The sequence below is a fragment of the Myotis nattereri genome, assembly GCF_964212035.1.
Source record: "Myotis nattereri genome assembly, chromosome: 5".
NCBI lineage: Eukaryota > Metazoa > Chordata > Mammalia > Chiroptera > Vespertilionidae > Myotis > Myotis nattereri.
In genome coordinates, this window is record NC_138080.1 from 23,385,782 (window position 1) to 23,407,120 (window position 21,339).

Here is a 21,339-nt window from a genome sequence, read left to right on the forward strand (position 1 = left end):
AAGGGCATGTGCCTTGGTTGCAGGCACATCCCCAGTGCGGGGTGTGCAGGAGGCGGCTGATTGATGCTTCTCTCTCATCGATGTTTCTAACTCTCTGTCCCTCTCCCTTCCTCTCTGTAAAAAATCAGTAAAATATATATTTAAAAAAAAGGAGAACTTTCCCACCAAATACAACATTCAAATTTCTCTTAGTAATCTGTCTATGGCCTTTATAGCATGACTGGATGCCATGGTGCATTCATCAATAATGAGAAGTTGGGCCTTTTTAATAGTTTTAGCAACCTCACTGTTTATATTGAGTCTAGAAATTGACATTTCATTTAGTGGAATGGGTAATTTATATTGGGAATGAAAGGTGCTTCCACCGAGAAGTAAATCTGCAGCAATTCCTTTAGACGCTGTTGGTAAAGCAGTACTACCATGACGTCTAATATAATGTATTAAAACTTTATAAAGATATGCCTCCACACACCAAGGGCCGGTTCCTGCCTCAAATCTCGCCCTTACCAGAAACAGCTCGAGGAGGGCACAGCTGTTGCTAAGAGGACCCAGGACTCAGTGCAGCTACACTCCTGAGGGCAGGTTCCTGCCTCAAACCTCGCTGCCCTCTCGGGAAATAGCTCAGGGAGGGTGCAGCCGTTTCCAAGACGACCCCTGCAGGACTGACTTCCTTCTGATTGGTCGAGCCTTGGTCGTGATGTTACACCCAGTGTTTTTATATAAATAGATATTTCCATGTCAATAAGTACTCATTATTCTTTGTGCTGCTGAGAAGTCCATGTGGCAAAGAGGCTGCATATAGCGAGTATTTAAGAGTTGAGAGGAAAGAACTGGGTTTCTGCATTCAAATCCCAGTTTTGCCAGTGACTAGCTGTGCAGTTTTTCTAATCAGATTTCTCTGGCCTCACTCAAGGGATCAGAAGTGGGAGAGCCACTTGTTTCTTAAAGTTAAAGTCAACTTCTGTTGTCAGAATGAAACACTAGTAGGTGGTTAGAAAACGGGCAGGTGATATACTCGCCTGTTTTTATGCTTAGAAATTGCTTATTTTTCATCTGAAATATCTTGGCATAAGAGCAAATCACAAGCAGGAAAGAGAAGAGTGGCTGTAGAGGTTCCCAAGATTGGTCTCCATGGCCTTGTGGGTTTATTCAGTGATATGTTTTATGGGAAGAAGGGTGTGTTACATCTATAATTACCTATAAAGTCCCAGTTCACACCAGGTGTCCTGGTGTAATTAAATAGTACCCACTTCCAATTTTAAAAGTGTCACGGTTTGAAGATAAATTATAAGATTACTGTAGACCAGCAGTTCTCAATTGAGGGTGATTCTGCCCCCTTCCGGGAACACAGGGCACTGTCTGGAAGCATATTTGGTTGTCACAACTGGGGGGTTGCTATTGGCATCCAGTGGGCCAAGGCCAAGGATATAGTGCTCAAAACACTATGGGCCCCACCCCAGAGAATAACCTGGCCCCATATGTTAATAGTGCTGAGGCTGGGAATCCAAGCAGAACCTGAACGACAGAGAAATGTCCCTTATGAGTTTGTCACACATCCATCAATGGGTTCTTTTCTCTCATTAGTAATGTTAAGGCTTCAGCCTAACAGTGGATTTAATTTGACGAGCTTTTGTTATTGTTTGCCAGATACAGTGCCTATAGAGAAAGAATTAATGGTTCCCGCCCTGAAAGGGACCCCAGTACAATGAAGGAGACAGGGCTGTGTCAATCAACAGATACAACACAACATGGTAGATGCCAAGATAAGGTAGGTTCATGCTGGGGAGGGATGGCCTGACTCTGGTGCTGTGATGGAAGTGGGCAGTCCTGGGAGGTGAGAGTTGAGCTGTATTAAAAGAAGAGTCAAAGTTCACCCAACAAAGTGATGGTTGTCATTCCTGGCAGGGAAACAGCCAATGCAAATGCTTGGAGATGAGACCACAGAGCCCATTAGGGGATGACAAATAGTCTCCTGCTGGGCACATCTGTGCCAGGTACTCCTCAAAGCACATGGAATCCCACTGTGATGCATATAATTTATTTAAGCCATCAGCATAGACAGCTGTTCTGGGCTGAGCTGTGTCCTCATGAATCTACATGTTGAAATCCTAAGCTCCAGTACCCCAGGGTGTGACCAAGGAGCAAACTGGGCTGAAGATGTGATTTGGTAGCCTGTACTGTGTGAAGTCTTGCGCTCTCTACAAATTGTGAATTGCAGAGGAATCCCATGATAATGCAAGTGTGAAATTATGTGATTGGAGGTTGGCTCCCCTCCTCTGCCTGGTCCATTCACAAATGGAGGCAGATTCAAGTACTTATCTTCTTGAGGGAGGAAAGTGATAGGAACTGATTGTCTCATGAGATTGTCTCAGATCAGAATGCGGTTTGTTGTCTATGTTTTACTTTGGGAGTTTTGACGGACAGTACAGACAACTGTATCCATATTTACATGATTGGATTTCAAGACCCCATTTATCTTGCTATAGCAGTTTTAGCCAAGTATTCTTGCAAAATTGAAAAATTAAAGGTTTTCATGCCAACAACTCAATTTTTGGTTTCTCTTGGAAAAAAAATCAGAGAGTCTTGGCAGTTAGAAAATAGTCACGGGGATGCAAAGTCCAGCATAGGGAATGTAGTCAATAATGTTATAATAACTAGGTATGGTCAGGTGAATACTAGACTTATCAGGGGGATCACTTTGTAAGTTACGTAAAAGTCTAACCACTATGCTGTACACCTAAAACTAATATAATCCTGAATGTTAACTGTAGTTGAAAAAAAAAAGTACAAAAAAAATGACTAGATAATGTGAATCAAATAAAGCTGAATTCATTTCTAACTGCCCTTCACCCCCCCTCCCCCCCAAAAAAGTCAGAGTCTGATAACACTGGGACAATTAATAGTAACAATCTACTCCTTTGTATGCAGATGCTGTAGGCACCCTGACTTTATTTCTTGGCACTCTTGGTTTCTTTATATGCTGATGGGTTTTACTCAGGCAGCTGAACTCTGCCTGGGAGCTTTCCGTGAGAGAATGTGTTTGGTCTGCACTCAGGGCAGAATGGAAGGGTCTGGAAATGAACTCCCAGGTGGGTCCTCAACCAGTGATGAATCAGCGCAGTTAGATAAATGGCCCAACGCCTTCTCCTTTAGTGGAATAACTCAGTGGGATTGAGCTCCAGTTACCACCAGCAGTAACCTGTTCACTAACATAACAATCCCTGAATTGGCTGCCTTTTCTCCACTCACTTCCTCTCTCCACAACTTGAGTAGTTAATTTTATGTTAACGTGGCAAGTTCATGGTACACAGATATTTGGTCAAACATCAGTCTGCATGTTGCTGTGGAGGTATTTTTTAGATGAGATTAATATCTATCTATCTATCTGCATCCTTTAAAAATTTTTGTTTTTGCTTGAATTCTTATAGTATTCTTATAGTTATTTTATTTTTAAAATTATATTTATTGGGGTGACATTTGTTAATAAGATTATATAGGTTTCAAGTGTACATTTCTATGTTACATGATCTGTATATTGCATTGTGTGCCCACCACCCAAAGTCAAATCATCTTCTGTCACCATATATTTGGCCCCCTTTACCTTTTACTGTCCCCCACCCCCTTTCCCTCTGGTAACCACGGTACTGTTGTCTGTATCTGTGAGTTTCAGTTTTATATCCCACATATTAGTGAAATTATATGGCTCTTACCTTTTTCTGATTGACTTGTTTTGCTTAGCATAATATTCTTAAGGTCCATCCATGGATAAAGATGTGATACATGAGTACAATGGAATACTACTCAGCCATAAGAAGAGTTGAAATACTGCTATTTGTGACAGCATGAATGGATCTTGAGATTAAAGCTTAAATAGTTAGGCTTGAGTAAAGCAGATTATCCTCCATCTTATGGGTGGGCCTCATCCAATCAGTTGAAGGTCTTAAGGAAAAGACTGACCTCCCCTGAGGAAGAGGGAATTGTCTTCAGACTGTCTCTGGACTTGAGCTACAACATCAGCTCTTCCCTGGCTATAATTTAGACTTGCCAGCCTCCACAATAACATGAGGCAGTTCCTTGAAATCTGTCTCTGTCTCTCTTCACACACATTCTATTGGTTTCTCTTGAGAACTCTGATTAATACACTTACTGCTGCTTCCTTGGATCACCCCCTAAATGAACTTCTTACACTGGAACCCCTTACAATTCTTCTAGAAACTGCTTCTGGGTGAACCCAAACTGAGATATGGATGGAGCAGCCCCCAAATTACAAAGAAGTCTATTCCATGCAGAAGAATAAAAAGCTTCCACTTTGGGAAGATGTCTTTTTTTTTAGGATAAGACTCAACTGACACAATTTTAGGGTAACAAACCCATCAAGTCGGAACTTATTGGGGACTGTTTCCTTATGACTCACACAGAGATATTGCTGTGTGTGTCTTAGGGATTCTGAATGCAGCCACCACATGTACCTTGTAGGTTTCCCTGGATGATGTCATTGCAATGGATGTCCAGTGAGTTCATTTGGGCGTTCAAGTTGAAGATGTTTCTTTCCTTGGAGCAATTGTCTGTAACAACTCGAGTTTCAACAGCTGGTAAGAAAAGTGCCAGGCAAGCTTACTGTTATTATAAGTTTTAAAAAATGTGCACAGCAACAAAAACAGGCCACATTTACTGAATGTGTAGGGCAGTGATGGCGAACCTTTTGAGCGCAGCGTGTCAGCATTTTGAAAAACCCTAACTTAACTCTGGTGCCATGTCACATATAGAAATTTTTTGATCTTTGCAACCATAGTAAAACAAAGACTTATATTTTTGATATTTATTTTATATATTTAAATGCCATTTAACAAAGAAAAATCAACCAAAAAAATGAGTTCACGTGTCATAGGTTTGCCATCACTGGTGTAGGGGATGCCAGGCACTGAGCTAAGAGCCTGATACATTGTCATCTTATGACAGCATCATATAACCCCATGAAGGACCATTATTTAGATGAGGAAACTGAGGTTCAGAATTAGGGGTCCTCTCCAAGGCTTAAGGTTATGATGGCGGTGTAGGTAAATGTGGTACTCGAATCCTCCCACAATCACATCAAAAGCACTACTAAACTACTGACAATTATCATTCAGAACCACCTGAAATGTAGCTAAACAGAACTCCTATAACTAAGGATTTAAGGAATAAGCCACATTGAGACTGGTAGGAGGGGTAGAGATGTGGAATGGGCTGGTTCCACACCCACGTGTGGTGGATAAAAATCAGGAGGGGTATCTCGGTTGCAGAGGTCACCCCTGAGAACCCCAAAACAGGCTCCTCATTTCAGGGATCCAGTGCTGTGAAGTTTCCATAACTTCTGGTTGTAAGAATCAGCAGGGATTGTGACTGAGTGAGACCAAGAGCTTCTGGAGTCCCAGGCAGTTCCTCTTAAAGGACCTGTGCATGGACTTACTCAGACTCATTCTGAGCTCCAGAACTGGGGCAGCAGCTTGAAAGGCACCAGGGACATACAAAGAGGAACTGAAGTGTCTGGCATCCGGGTGAGCTGTAGGGGCAGCGTTCTCCCAGACAGAAGTGTTGGCAGAGGCCATGGCTCCTTTTCTGAGCCCTCTCTTCACAGAGCCAGCAGGCAGGCACCATATCTGAGTCTTCATCAACCTGGCTATCACTGTTCACCCTGCCCTGGTGATTCCCTGAGACCCTGCCTCACCACTGTGGGCCCACCCAAGCTGTTTCCAGTGGCTTTTCCATACAAATAGCCTGTCTTGGCTCATGCTTTAGACTTTCCTGAAATCTCCCAAATAAGCAGCATCTGGTCTCAGCATTATATGCATTATTATAATCCCATTTTACAGTTGAAGAGACTGAAGCTCACTGAGATGAGGGCACTGGTTACCTGATTAAACAATTAGAACCTGGCCAAATCAGGACAGATGAGAATTATTTGTAATTTGGAAAATGGTTCAATTGATAATGAAAGTGTCCAGATTCCAGTTTCCCAAGATGGTTAGGTACTAGATTTTCTTTTACCATTTAAATGTATTTTCATTATTATTATTTTTATAGAGCATAAAGTATTTTATCAGCTAAGTTGGTAAAACAAAAATGGTTCGTTAGGCATACACCAATCCTTTGATATCCCTGAGCTGAATAAAACACAACAAATATTTCTGGAGGCCCATATAGTGATATATATCAAAAGTCTAAAATGTTTTCTCCCCTTGACCTAACAACTCCTCCTTTATGAATTCATCCTAAGAAAATATCAAAAAATACAAACAGATAAATTTTTAGTGGTCTTTATCACAGGATTGTTTGGCAAAACCCCACATTTCCCAGAATAGGAAAATAAATTATGGCACACTCATACAATGCAACTCTATAAGTCACTGAAGACAATAATGTAGGTAATGATGCTGTCTGCAGTTTTCATGGAAAGATGTTAGTGAGATAATGAGTGAAGAAAATAGGTTTTGTGGAAGTGTATTGAAAAGATAACATACACAACAGATATGTGTCCTCCTCATCACACATGTACCTAACTAGGTATAGGATTGGAAGACTGGGATATGGGCAGATTTGGCTGGTCTAAATTAGTTTTGTTTATGTATTTTCCTAATTAAAAATTTAATACTTGGTTTTGCTGTGGTATTTTATTTTTAAAAATAAAAATTGTATATATTTAAGGTTTACAGTATGATGATTTTACACAATATATACCTAGTGAAATGACAACCATAGTCAAGCTAATTAACATGTCATGTCACATGGTTGTGTAATATGTATGACAAGTGCAATAAAAGGATTTTCATTTAAAAAATATCTCATAATATGTTTCTTCTACATGTGTTATTAGGTTATGTAGGCACTAGGTTTAAAAAAAAATTTTTTTAAGCCTAAATCCCAGACCCAGGATTGAAAACCACTGAGAATCTTTTTTTTTTTTTTTTAGCAGTTCTATGGAGGTGTAATTGGTTGTACATTAGAGTGTACAATTTGATTAGTTTTATTGGTGTATACACCTGTAAAACCACCACCACAATCAAGGTAGTGAGCATTTCCATGAGCCCCAAGTTTCCCCAAATTTTCTCTTGCCTCCTTTTTATCCCTCCACTCTCCCCTCCCTGTCACAATAGATTAGTTTGCAAATTTACAGCATTTTATATAAATTGGCTCATGCAATGTATTTATTTATTTTCTAACTGCTTAATACAGACCCCAGCTAGTAACCAGAAACCCCACCACCCCACTCCATGAGCATCAGGTCTTATTGTCTCCTTACCCACAGTATTGTTTTGAAGTTTCTGGATTTCTTGGTCTGGGGCATTCAAGGCAGTTTCTAGAACATTGGATTCTATAGTCTGGAGAATAGATGTGGCCTTGGATGCAACTTCTCTCTCCTCTCCTGATTCCCACAGAGTCGTGTTGGTGAGAAGTGACTCAAAATTTTCAACAACTCGTTGTAGCTTTAAATATATAAACAACAACAATAACAATAATAATCCACTCTGATAGGTCCCCACAACCCCAAGGGACAGTAGAAAACATGAGAAAGCAAGTTCTGGAACCAGAGGACCCAGTTAAAATCCTGACTCCACCATTCACTGGCTGTGTGACCTTGGGAAAGTCACTCAATTGCTCTGTGCCTCAGTTTCCCCACTTTAGGATGGGGACAGTAATAGGACCCTATGGAGTTTTTGGCAAAATTAAATGAGTTAGAAGATGCTACATGTCTGTGCCTGGTAAATACAGGACAAGGGTTAATTATCACGAACCTCTCTTACCAATAGGGAAGTGGTGTGTTTGCTCGAAATAGACCAGGTTCTCAACCTGGGCAATTTTGAGCCCCTGGGGCAAGCATGTCAAACTTGCGACCCACAATGAATATTTTTGCGGCTCAGCCAATATAATGGTTTGTTAGAAATGTTTTAATAAAAATTTTGTTACTTAATTTTTACAATATTCTGTTATACATAATTAGTAATAACAAACTACAACACTAATGACCAAGTACTATAATTGTGTTGCATTCATTACCCTTACGTGCCTTATGCACAGGCACACCATTTCTCTACACTAATACTAGCGACTAATATTTTAGCATCTGATTGCCATGTTATTAATCTTATACTGACTTGTTTGGTGTGCGCAACAGTGTAGAGAGTGCCTGGGAAGGCACATTGAACATTTCTTTAATTATTGTCAGCTGAGTCCAGTGGTGTTGGCAGAGCCACATCCTGGAAACGCACCATGCCAGAGGCAGGTACGTTGTCAGCCTGACCCTTAGCTCAGGTGCCAGGGGGTGGGTTTCATTATCTAAGCTCAGCCAGGCCCAAGGAACGAACTCAATTATCCGGGCTTAGTCAGGAGTGACTATTACAAAGAAGCCACAAGAATGAAAAATTACAGCTTGATCTTTAACCATGACTATAGTTTGATCTTTAATCATGATTTCACATAATTTACTTTGTTTTAAAATCTAGTAAAACTTCTTGGAATTATACTGTATATAATAAATACGCTGCACTGGCTCTGGGTCACTGTCTCTCCATCAGAGGGCCAGCTGTCCCACCCGGTCCCAGCTTTCTCTACTGTCTCTGTGTCTGTCTCTTTCATTTTCTCAATACCCCATCGCCCCTACTCAGGACTCCTGTCTGCTCTCTAGCCGCGCTGGACACGGTAAAGAGAGAAATACTTTATACAGCAGGAAATATTTCGCTTTTGGAGAGCAAGAAAAATAGGTTTATTTGCATTATGCTTATTAATTTGTGCAGTTATTCAGTGTCTGGTAAGTTAATGTTCAAGAAAAAATATTAATTTTTATTAAATGTTTTATTATTTTATGTTAAAGATTACTCATTTATTTCAGCCCTTTGTATTCAGCATGTCTCTATTGAAAGAAACCCACGTTTCTATGAAAATTGAAGCTTTTGCTTTTATGTGGCCCACATAAACTTAAACCTTGTTTATTTGGCCCATGTTAGCCTTTGAGTTTCACATGCTTGCCCTGGGGCCATTTGGTAAAATCTGGAGATATTTATGGTTGTCACCACTGAGGGATGCTCCTGATATCCAGCGGGTAGAGGCCAGAGATACTGCTCCACATTCTCTAATGTATGGGAAAACCCCCACAACAAAGAATGTCCCAGGCTCGAATATTATCTACACTATTAAAAGACAAACATGCAAATTGACCATACCTTTGCTATGCCTTAAGCCACAGCCAATCAGAGCGACTATATGCAAATTAAACCAACCAAGATGGCGGCCAGCAGCCACGGAGCTGGAGCAAGCAGGAGGCTTGGTTGCCCCGATGATGGAGGAAGCCAAGCTTCCTGCTTGCCGCGGCGGGCTCTGAGCTCCACTCAAAGCAACAAAGTTTCAATTATAGAAGATAAATAAACCCCAGATACCTGCTTTCAGCTGGCCATGGCCATGGAGCTGGAGCGAGCAGGAGGCTTCCCTCACGCCCACCCTGGCTGGCTCTGAGCTCCTCTCAAGGCTACAAAGTTTCAATTATAGAATGTAAATAAATTCCAGAATAAAAAAAAAAGAAAAAAAGGAGAAGCTGGGAGCTTCCGTCACCCGGGGGCTTGGCCAGCCTGAAAATGGCCCTCAGCCCCTCACCCAGACTGGCCAGGCACCCCAGTGGGGACCCCCACCTTGAAGGGGGTGTGACCAGCCTGCAAACAGCCATCAGCCCCTCACTCAGGCTGGCCAGGCATCCCAGTGGGGAAACCCACCCTGAAGGGGGTGTGACCAGCTGCACACAGCCATCAGCCCCTCACCCAGGCTGTCCAGGCACCCCAGCGGGACCCCACCCTGATCCCGGACACCCTTCAGGGCAAACCAGCTGGCCCCCACCCATGCACTAGGCCTTTATCCTATATAATAAAAGGGTAATATGCAAACTGACCCTAACAACAGAAAGACTGGGAATGACTGGTCACTATGACACACACTGACCACCAGGGGGCAGACGCTCAATGCAGGAGCTGCCCTCTGGTGGTCAGGGCGCTCTCACATGGGAGGAGCTCTGTCAGCCATAAGCCAGGCTGATGGCTGCCAGTACAGCGGTGGTGGTGGGAGCCTCTCCTGCCACAGTCTCCCACCATAAACACATGGGGAAGGGGATATTAATTCAGATGGAGGTTGTTTAGGGAGGCCCTCCAGAAGTATGTGATACCTGAGTGGAGTCTCGGGCAAAGAAGAGTGACAAAAAGCCAGCCAGGTTATGAACTGGGAAAAGAAATTTCAGGTAGAGAGGATAGCATGTACCTGGAGGCCTGGAGATTGGGAGGGCAAGGCATGAACACTCCCTCTGCAGTAGGGCAGGGTGAGGGCAGAAGAAGGAATGAGCCTATTCTACTCAACTGGACATTCTCAGAGACATGAATTATTTAACAAAAATATTAAAATTCAGAGTTGATTTACAGACACTAAATGATTACTACCTAATAGGTACTATCTTGGTATCTCTCTCTTTTTTAGCTATCTTAAAGTATCAATTTTACCTTCTTCCTTTTAGTAACAGAATGAATCCCACAAATCTCATCTGGGTCATGCTGCCCAGCTACAGGCCATATTGTTCCAACCTCCCTTGCAGTTAGGTTTGGACATATGTGCAATTTCTGGGTTGTCACTTTAAGTCATGTCTCTAAGCCCTGGCCGGTGTGACTCAGTTGGTTGGAGTGTCGTCTTGTACACCAAAAGGTGGTAGGTTTGATTCCCGGTCAGGGCATATGCCCAATTTGTGGGTTTGATTCCTGATCGGGGTGCATATGGGACGCAGCCAATGGGTGTTTCTCTTGCACATTGATGTTTCCCTCTTTCTCTCTCTCTCTCCCTAAAATCAATGAAGCAAAAAAAAAGACATGTCTCTAAAAAAAAGGGAACCCTAATGCACTGTTGGTAGGATTGTAAATTGGTGCAGCCACTATGGACTACAGTATGGAGATTTATCAAAAAATTAAAAATAAACTACCATATGACCCAGCAATTCCACTTCTGGTCATTTATCTGATAAAATCCCAAACACTAATTTGAAAAGACATATGTACCCCTATGTTCATTACAGCATTATTTTCAATAGCCAAGATGTGAAAGCAACACAAATACCCATCAATAGATGATTAGGTAAAGAAGATGTAGTACATATATACAATGGAATATAACTCAGCCATATAAAGAATGGAATCTTCCCATTTGCGACAGCATGGATGAACCCACAACGTATTATTATAAGTGAAATAAGCTAGGCAGAGAAAAACGAACATCATATGATTTCACTTATATGTGGAATTTAACGAATAAAATAGCCCTGGCCAGGTAGCTCAGTTGGTTAGAGCATCATCCCAGTACGTCAAGGTTACAGGTTTGATCCTTGGTCAGGGCACATACAAGATCAACCAATGAATGCATAAATAAGTGGAACAAAAAATCTCTCTCTCTCTCAAATCATTTAAAAGTTTAATAAAAAATAAAATAAACAAACAAAACAGAAACAAACTCATAGATACAGAGAACATTTTGATGGTTGACAGATGGGAGGGAGGTTGGGGAATGGGTGAAAAAGGGGAAGGAATTAAGATGTGCAAATTGCCAGTTATAGAAATAATCACAGGTATGTAATGTACAGCAGAGGGAATATAGTCAATAATCTATACTAATAAAAGGGTAATATGCTAATTAGACCAGACATCTTCCAGGCAGCCTTCCAGACGTCCTTCTGGACAAAGCCATGGTGGCGGGAACCGAGGCAGAGGTGGTTAGGGGCGATCAGGCCGGCAGAGGAGAGCAGTTAGGGGTGATCAGGCTGGCAGGGGAGAGCAGTTAGGGACGATCAGGCAGGCAGGCAGAGTGGTTAGGAGCCAGTGGTCCCAGATTGCGAGAGGGATGTCCGGCTGCCATCCATAGGAGGTATCCAGAGCATTCAGAGAGAAATACCACCTATGGATACCATCGAGATCAGGCCTAAACTAGCAGTCAGACATCCCCCAAGGGGTCCTGAATTGGAGAGGGTGCAGGCCGGGCTGAGGGACCCCGTCCACCCCATGCATGAATTTTGTGCATTGGGTCTCTAGTGTTGTACTAACTATGTATGGTGTCAGATGGGTACTAGTCTTATCAGGATGAGTACTTCATAAGTTACATAAATGTCTAATCACTATGTTGTACACCTGAAACTAATATAATACTGTATGTCAACAGTTATTGAAAAATTAGAGAAAGACATGTCTCTAAGATATGATCACATCCTTATTAGCATATCATAGAGTGATCTTATAGATGCATCCCTCCCTCCACTTTCTCCCTTCACTCTGCCCTCCAGACAATGTGCCCTAGACTTCCCCTCCCCTCTCCCTATGAATGCAACATTGCAGGAACCCATGTTTGACCATGCAGTTGAGGACAAGATGCCAGGGGTTGGAAAGAATGTGGGCACTCTTAATGGCCTCACAGAGCGGAATCCCATCGCCAGCCTAGACTGTTCACCTCTGGACTGTTAACTCAGAAAGTAATAAAAATCTCTTTTAAAAGCCATTGAATAATTGGGCCTCTGTTGCTGCAGCTCAGCATACCCTAATACAGTCTGATTTAGTTTGTTTTTCTTGATCTGGGATAAATCCTATCTTTACGGGGCAGTGCACACACACACACACACACATACACATACACACACACTCTATCTATCGCTATAGTGAGATATATAGTGACATACGTATAGTGATAAACATGGTGGTATATAGTTGACTCTCAAACAACATGGTTTGCATTGAATGGGTCTACTTATATGTGAATTTTTTCAATAAATACCATAAATGTATTTTCTCTTCCTTATGATTTTCTTAATAACATTTTCTAGCTTATTTTATTGTAAGAATACAGTGTATGATACATGTAATATATAAAATATGTGTTAATCAACTATGTTATCAGTAAGACTTCTGGTCAACAGTAGGCTATTAGTAGCTAAGTTTTTGGGGGTTTTCAACTGCATGGGGGAGGTCAGTATCCATATTCAAAGGTCAACTATAATATATGTATATCTCATAATTATACATAATATAAATTGTCTAGCGATATTATATTATAATGAACTTACATTATGATTAGCTTACATTAAAATTAACATACATTACATATTAAAATATATATTGCATATGATGCATCAATATATGATCTATAATATGTAGTACACATGTAATATCTAGTACCCATCGTCATTTGCTAATTTTTGGCTTTGTAAGTATTTGTTACCAGGCTAGGTTCCAGGACTCAGCTTCCACTCACCTCTTTATTGCCTTTGGTTGTGTTTGAGGAGGTGATATCTGCAAAAGACATCATGGGAAGTTACTGTGGGGATGAGAGTGAAAGGATGGAGAGGTGGGCAGGTAAGGTGAATAACTTGAATGGAGAATGTCTGAAGTCAAATTAATTATGTTCATTGACAAGCTTCTTTGCTGTTTGGGGGATCAGAGTCCAAGTTCCTTGTTACAGTGTAGAGCAGTGTTTTTCCACTGGGGGTGATTTTGCCCTCAGGGGACACTGATAATGGCTGGAGACATTTTTGGTGGGTACAGTTTGGAACAGGGGATGCTACTGGAATCTGATGATTTGGAGGCCTGGGATGCTGCTCAACACCCTACAATGCACAGGACAGCTCCTGATCTCAAAAAGTATTGGATCTTAAATGCCAAAGTTGCTGTTAATAGAGCTACACTGGCATAGAGGAAGCAGAAAAATGTAAACTCCAAACTCTTTAAGTCAGTCTTGGCTGGACATTAAAACTGAAATGGCTGAGGAAACAGAAAATTAAATAACTCAGGTTTAAAAAAAATTCTTTAGTATTTAAAGTATTACATATGTCTCTTTTTCTCCCCATTGACCTCTCCCTGGCTATGACCCCCCCCCCCCACCACCAGCACATGCCCTCACCCCCCTACTGTCTGTATCCATGGGTTCTGCTTACATGCAAAGGTTTTAAAATTCAGCCTGGCTGGGAATTAGAACGGACACAGGAGTGTCCATTTTTGATTATCAGCTGTTAATGGGACCTTGTTTGTGGTTAATTGCGCATTGTGAGGACACCCATATCTGCTTTAGAAAGATGAGGAAAGGCTATAAAATGTTTAATATCTGTTACCATCAAACTGAGGTTAAATCTATACCTAGTCCATATCTTGGTTTTCAGCTGAGTCTATTTGCTAAAAAGGGCAAAGAGTTTTCTTGTAACATTGAAGGTTTTGACTTAGGAGTGCAAGAACTTGGAATCACTCAGTTATATAAAAGAATAAAATCTTGCCATTTGCAATAACATGGATGGACCTAGACGATATTATGCTGATGAAATAAGTCAGATAAAAAGACAAATACCATATGTGGAATCTGAAAAACAACAACAACAAAATAAATGAACAGACAAAACAAACAAATTCATAGATATGGAGAACAAACTGATGCTTGCCAAATGGGAGGGGGGTTGGAGGGTAGGGTGAAGAAGGTGAAGGCATTAAGAAATACAAATTGGCAGTTACAAAATAGTCACAGGGATGTACAGCATAGGGAATATAGTCAATAATGTAATAACTATGTATGGTATCAGATGGATACGAAGCTTATTGGGGAGATCACTTCATAAGTTACATAGACGTCTAACCACTATGTTGTACACCTGAGACTAATATAATATTGCATGTCAACTGTAATTAAAAAATAAATTTAAAAAAGAGTGCAAGAACTCTGACTTACAACCCTGAGTTCAGAATGTGTCTATTATTGGAAACTACATTCATTGTAAAAAAGTGCTTTTGTCTGAAAGTGGCATACTTTTTCATGGGTGCCTTCTTGGACCTACCAACCTTCATGATAACTAACCCCAGGTGGACTCAGTCCATATAAAAGGACTGTGAAGGCACTGTCCCTCCCAGGAGCATGCCCTCATCTTTCTCTCCCCCTCTTCTTCCCCAACAGGCTAAATAAATAAGTAAATAAATAAATAAGTAAATATAAAAGGACTGTGAAGAGCTCTTAGAATTAGGAAAATAACCAAAGGCATTTCTCGTCCTTGTAAAATAGGGCAAGTTTAACAGATTAACGTCAGAACCCAGGGAGAATCTCAGCCTGCTTGGACTCATTCACTTTTGGTGCAATCCTATTCATTCATTCATTCATTCATTCATTCATTCAACAAATATTTATTGATCATCTGAGCTAGCAGTGGACTTAGGGCACAGCAACTCTTTCCTATCCATCCTGTGTTCTTTCCTCTCACCTTCCCTACTTGGACCCTAGTCTCACATTTGGAGCTCATGCAGCTCCAAGATCTTGGCGTGGACTCCAGCTTGGGACCTGGGGAAATATGGGAATTTGGGCTTGAATCTTGTAGGAGTGCCTCTCATTGGCAGAAAAGATACCCTTGTTATTAAAGAGCTACTTGAAATTTTCTATGACCTTTCTAGCCAGAGCAGGTGTTTAAACCTTTTTTTTTTTTAAAGAATCAGATGAAATGCTAGCAATATTAGCAAACACTTCTAAGTGCTTTCTATGGTACTATCTCATTTAGTGAAGCATAGCCCCTGTGAGGATGCAGATGGTTGGCCCCATTTTACACATAGGGGGGAGAAAAGTTAGTATGTACCCAAGGGCATTCTGTGGGAAATTGGCTCTAGACACCTTACAAAGGGTTCTTAACCACTTGCTCTGTTGTCTCTTGAAGATGTGGATGTAGACGACAGATCTGAGAGTGGGAATATCACTCAAACTGGGCCAATTTGTCTATCTCGAAAGACTTTGCAATTGGGTCCAAGAGAGAGTTAATTGACCTCTCTTTGGGTGGTTGGAGCAATACACTGCTAAGATTTGCAGCTGTTGGCCATTGTTCCTGTCCTGTGGACGAGGAGGCAGAGAAATCCAATTTGCAAGGAAGGAGGACAGGTTCTGTCCCAAAGAGAATCAGAGACTGGGGTACCCTGAGAGTGTTGAGCCTCCAGTTTCTTTTCATTCCAGAAGTCCAGCTCTTTTCCTGTCCTTGAGTTCCAAGATATATCCATGCATCCTTATCATAAACTCATCTTTTCTGCTTAAGTTAACCCAACTGAGTTTCTCTTCTTTGCAATTCAAGGAATCTTGCCTCATTTACCACCTTTTCATCCCCATCTCCAAAGTCTACTTGCCTTCTGAACCCCATTATTCCTCTAACTTCATTCTTTCCTTTTTCTCTCTCCTCTTTTCATTATCCATTTTCTTCCAGGAAATAGAAACATGTCCTGTCCTCACCACAAAAAATATCTTTTCTGGTGTTAGACTCAGTGAAAAATGTGGAAAGATGACAAGATGATAAAAATTTTCTTACTCTGACAAGTGTTCTCATTGGAATTCTTGAACTGTGTATTCCCAGAGAGGAGTTTATATCCAGCTTCACACTGACAGTAGAAACTTCCTGGAACATTCTGGCATTCAGCATTTAGTCCACAATATACACTAATGGGAGGCTTACATTCATCAGTATCTGGAACACAAAGGAGAAATTTGGTCATTCATTTGACAAAGATTTATTGTGCATCTAACATGTGCCAGAGGCTATGCTCTTTCCACCAGAGTCTGTCCTGACTTTCCAAGACAATCAGTTAAGGTAATGGTTGTCCTTGCTCTTGCCTTTCCTCATTGACTTTGGCTGAGTTCTCCAAGAAGCAGACATTGAGACACGGATCCAAGTGCAAGTACTTTATTTGGGAGGTGATCCCAGAAAACACTGGAGGGGAAGTGGTGAAATGAGACAGGGATGGCAGAAAATAAAGAGGATCAAGCAAGTTTCCACTGGGGATAACAGAGTCCCAATTCCTCTGGGACCTCTGGGAGGCAGTGTAGAGCACACACTTCAGAGTGACCCCAGGCAAAGAGTGAGGGCGCCAGGCTATTTACCCAGGAGATCTCATCATTTACCCATGGGGGAATGCTCCCAGGGAGTGTTAAGCCCCCTTTCCACCTGTTCCCAATGTGGGCTGAGTAGTCCTCAGTAGCCAGAGAAAGTCTCAGAATTGGTGTGTAAAGGAATGGCAAATGCCCAGGGCATTTAAGTGGGACATTGCCCATGTCTACTGTTATGGACTAAGTGTTTGTATGCCCCTCTGTTCATATGTTGAAGCTCTAACCCCCATTGTGGCTGTAGATGGGGCCTCCAAGGAGGTAACTGAAATTAAATGCGGTCATAAGAATGGGGTCCTGATTTCACTCATATGTGGAATTTAATGAACAAACAACTATGAAGCAAAATAAAGACAGACTCAGATAAAGAGCAGGCAGACATGTGGAGGCAGGGTGGGAAGGTGAAGGGATTGAACAACAACAAAAAAAGAGAGAGAACTCATGGACATGGGCAGAGTGTGGCGATTGTAAGGGTGAAAGGGGATGGGTGTAGGTGGAAGAAGGCATAGAAGGGATAAAAGGTGACAGAAAAAAAGAATGGGGTTCTGATGTGATAGCATTAGTGTCCTTATAATAAGAGACGAAAGCCCCCCCTGCCCCCCCCCCCCCATTCTACCACTTGCAATAATCAAGGAAATTCCATATGAAGCTATAACAAGAAGGCAGAAAATTACAAGTCAGGAAGATAAGCCTAACCAGGAATTGAATCTGCCAGAACCTTGATCATGGACTTCCCAACCTCCAGAATTGTGAGAAAATAAATTTCTGTTGTTTAAGCCATCCAGCCTGTGGTATTTTGTTATTGCAGCTTTTTAAAATTGTCAAGTGGGTAGTGAAACTGTGTGATTTCCCTGTCTGGTTCAGAAAACTTGAAATTTGGGGTTTCAGAATGTGACATAGTGCCAACTCAATAGTAATTCTTTGCTTGGGAGCCCAGACATGGCAATATTGTTTCTATTTTGGTGTAAACCCTGCCTTTTTTAAAATGCAAAGACCTAACTTAAGCTTTGATTGCTGAGGCATCCATTTCAAAGAAGCATCTACTTCAAAGTGGATTTCCAATAAGCATACCGCCAGTCACTGGATATATAAACCTGTATCTTTTCACAATTTTCTAATGGTTATTGCTGAAGGACATCTTGCAATCATAATAAGAACCACAAGGTCAGTCCAGTTGTAACATTAATTTAGAAAGGGTACATGTCTCACCTGGGTCCAGGTGAGACCCCTCCCCCCAAGCATTTTCAGTGCATTACTATCCATAGACTGAGACCAGCACAAAACATCATTTCTCAGGCCAGAAATGGCAGTCTTGTTCCCATTTCTCAGGTACTCTCTTTCTCAGCCTCCCTTTCACCTAGGGTGGTCATGTGACACACTTCTATCCAATGAAAAGTAAGAATGGGCTTTTGGGGGCTTCTGGGAAAAACCTTAAAAAGTGTGAGACAAGTTACAAGTTACCACAAAGGAATGAGACTCAAGGCAATATTAGAATTCCTATCTGCAACCCTGCAAGCTTGAAGACAGTTTCTGTGATTACTGCACCAATGAATAACTGAGATAAGAGGACTGATTCTCTACCAAGAACAGATAGAATCTACTTATTAGAGTGAAAGAAAATGAGATTATGCAATACTTGAGAGAGATATTACCCATGTACCCAATTTGAAGAAAACATTCAAGAAAGTGCTCTAAGCAAAAACAAATTAACAAGTGTGAAATTAGTAAATTCAGAAACCTTAACCTGGGGGAAGATGAAGGGAAGAGGAAGCAAGGGTGAGCAATGAACCTTGCTGTTTTCAGAAGACTGATAAAGAATGTTAAGCCCTAGCTGGTTTGGCTCAGTGGATAGAGCGTTGGCCTATGGACTGAAAGGTCCTGGGTTCGATTCCAGTCAAAGGCACATGCCAAGTTGTGGGCTTGATCCTCAGTAGGAGGCGTGCAGAAGGCAGCCAGTCAATGATTCGCTCTCATCATTGATGTTTCTATCTCTCTCTCGCTTTTCCTTCCTCTCTAAAAATCAATAAAAATATACTTAAAAAAGAATGTTAGTAATAAAGGGGTATACAAAGAGATGCTAGGAAAATTAAAACAGAAATAAAACAGAACATGTAATATTAATATCAGATTCAGTGGAATTTAAGGTTCAAAGCTCTAAATCAGGTAAGTGGGACACTACGTATTGATGTTTAATAGAAAATTTTATTTCAGTCATAATTATGTATCCACCAAACAACATAGCGGATCAATACAAAAAGCAAAAACAAGTGAAAATGCAAGAAACAAGAACAAATCAAAATACAATTGCACTGGTATATTCAATTTAGTTCTCTCAGAACTAGTAGATAAAAAATAAATACAGAGTGAAATTGAATATCACAATCAATAAGCATACACAAACAGAGGAAAGATCTAATAAAAATAAATAAGGATATGGAGAAACTGATGAATAAATAAAATTAATAAACACACACAGTCAGAGAGACAAAGACAGATGGACAGACAGACACACACACACAAAGGTAGAAAGAAACAGAAATAGAGAAAGACTGAAAGAGACAGAGACCTATGCACTGGGAGAATCTCACATTCCTTGAACAGAAAATATACATTTTAATAAACTCAATCATATGCTCAAGCAAAGAAATTTCTAATAAAAAATTAAAAAGTAGAAAATCTTAGCCATTAGTTTAAAATCCTTAATAAATTTTTAAAAATTAAAAGTGATTTCTTCATTTTATAATACAACAAGGAACATATTCTACAAAAATGAATGATTGTGAGAAACAATTGTTTCTTAGATATGACATCAAAAGTGCAAGCTACAAAAGAGAAAATAGATACATTGGGCTTCATAAAAAAACTTTTGTGCTTCAAAGGGCACTATCAAGAAAGTGAGAAGAAAACCCATAGATGGGAGGAAATTTGCCAATCAGCTATCTGGTAAGGGACTAGCATTTGGAATATATAAAGAACCACTGCTCAGCAACAAGAAAAAGATACAAATAACCCAATTAAAAATGGGTAAATGGGTGAATAATTTGATAGACATTTCTTTTTTTAAACATGGAAGGTTATTTGTTTGTTTTTTAATTGATTTTCAGAGAGAGAGAAAGGGAGAGGGAGAGAGAGAAACAGCAATGTGACAGCAAAACATTGATTTGATTGGCTGCCTCCTGCATGCCCCCCACTGGGGATTGAATGAGCAACCATTTGGTGTATGGGAAGACACTCAACCAACTGAGTCACATTGGCCAGGTCTGATAGATATTTCTTCAAAGAAGATAGAAAGCACATGAAAAGATGCTGAACATCATCAGTCACTAGGGAAATGCAAATCAAAACTACAGTGTAATATCACTTCATACCCACGATATAGACTACAATAAAAAAAACAGACCATAAGTGTTGGGAAGGATGTGGAGAACTTGGAACTCTCAGACATTGCTGGTGGAAATGTAAAATGGCACAACCACTTTTGGAAAACAGTTCACAAGTTCTCAAAAAGTCAAGCACAGTTATCATACGACTCATTGATTCCAATCCTAAGTATATATCCCCCAAAGGATTGAAAACAGATGTTCAAACAAATACTTGTAAATGATGTTCACAGCAGCATTATTCATAAGAGTCCTAAACTGGAAACAATGCAAATGCCTATCAATTGAAGAATAGATAAATAAAATGTGATATATTTATATAATGGCTATTATTCAGCCATAAAAAGGAATGAATTACTGATCCATACTGCAACAAGGATGAATTTGGAAAACATTATGCTGAGTGCAAGAAGCCAGACACAAATTACCACATATTATGTGGTTCCATTTATATAAAATGTCCAGAATAGGCAAATCCATGGAGACAAAAGCAGATTAGTGTTTTTCCAAGGGCTGGGGGGAGGGGTAAATGAAAAGTCACTGTTAATGAGTTTGGGGTTTTTTTTTAGGTGGTGAAATGTTCTGGAATTAGTAGTAATGGTACACCATTTTGGAATATCTTAAAACCAAATAAATTATATATTTTAAAAGTATGGATTTTATGGCATATGAATTAAATCCCAATTAAAAGATGATCATAGCTTTATAAGACTGGTCCCCAACTATGTCTCCAACTCAATGTCCCTATCGCTTACCAGGCTATGGATACAGAGACTTCATTTTCTTTTTATGGAATCAGTTAGACATATTTCAATCCAAAGATCTTTGTACTTGTGATTGCCTTTGCCAAGTTTTCTTTAATATCATTTCCATTCTCTACAATGCACATAGTGAGATAATACTTTGATGTTAACTTATTATCATCACAGTTATTAAAGCAGAAGTTTCAGCATTGTCACCAACTGGAGTAGACGCCATATTGCTAAGTGAGGAAATGGCCCAGATGCAACATGTACAAAGGAGAAGGTGTCTAGAA

General features: G+C 40.5%; 1 protein-coding gene across 1 annotated transcript in view; it reads right to left on the bottom strand.

Annotated features, from left to right (window-relative positions):
- ADGRE3 (adhesion G protein-coupled receptor E3) overlaps positions 1–21,339 on the bottom strand; it is a 46,556-nt gene that overhangs the window by 15,721 nt on the left and 9,496 nt on the right. The window contains exons 4-7 of the mRNA XM_081091464.1: positions 16,352–16,507; positions 13,291–13,328; positions 7,280–7,463; positions 4,470–4,589 (exon numbers count right to left, since the gene is read on the bottom strand). Coding sequence (XP_080947590.1) covers positions 4,470–4,589; positions 7,280–7,463; positions 13,291–13,328; positions 16,352–16,507 — 498 coding nt within the window. The remainder of the gene's footprint in view (positions 1–4,469; positions 4,590–7,279; positions 7,464–13,290; positions 13,329–16,351; positions 16,508–21,339) is intronic.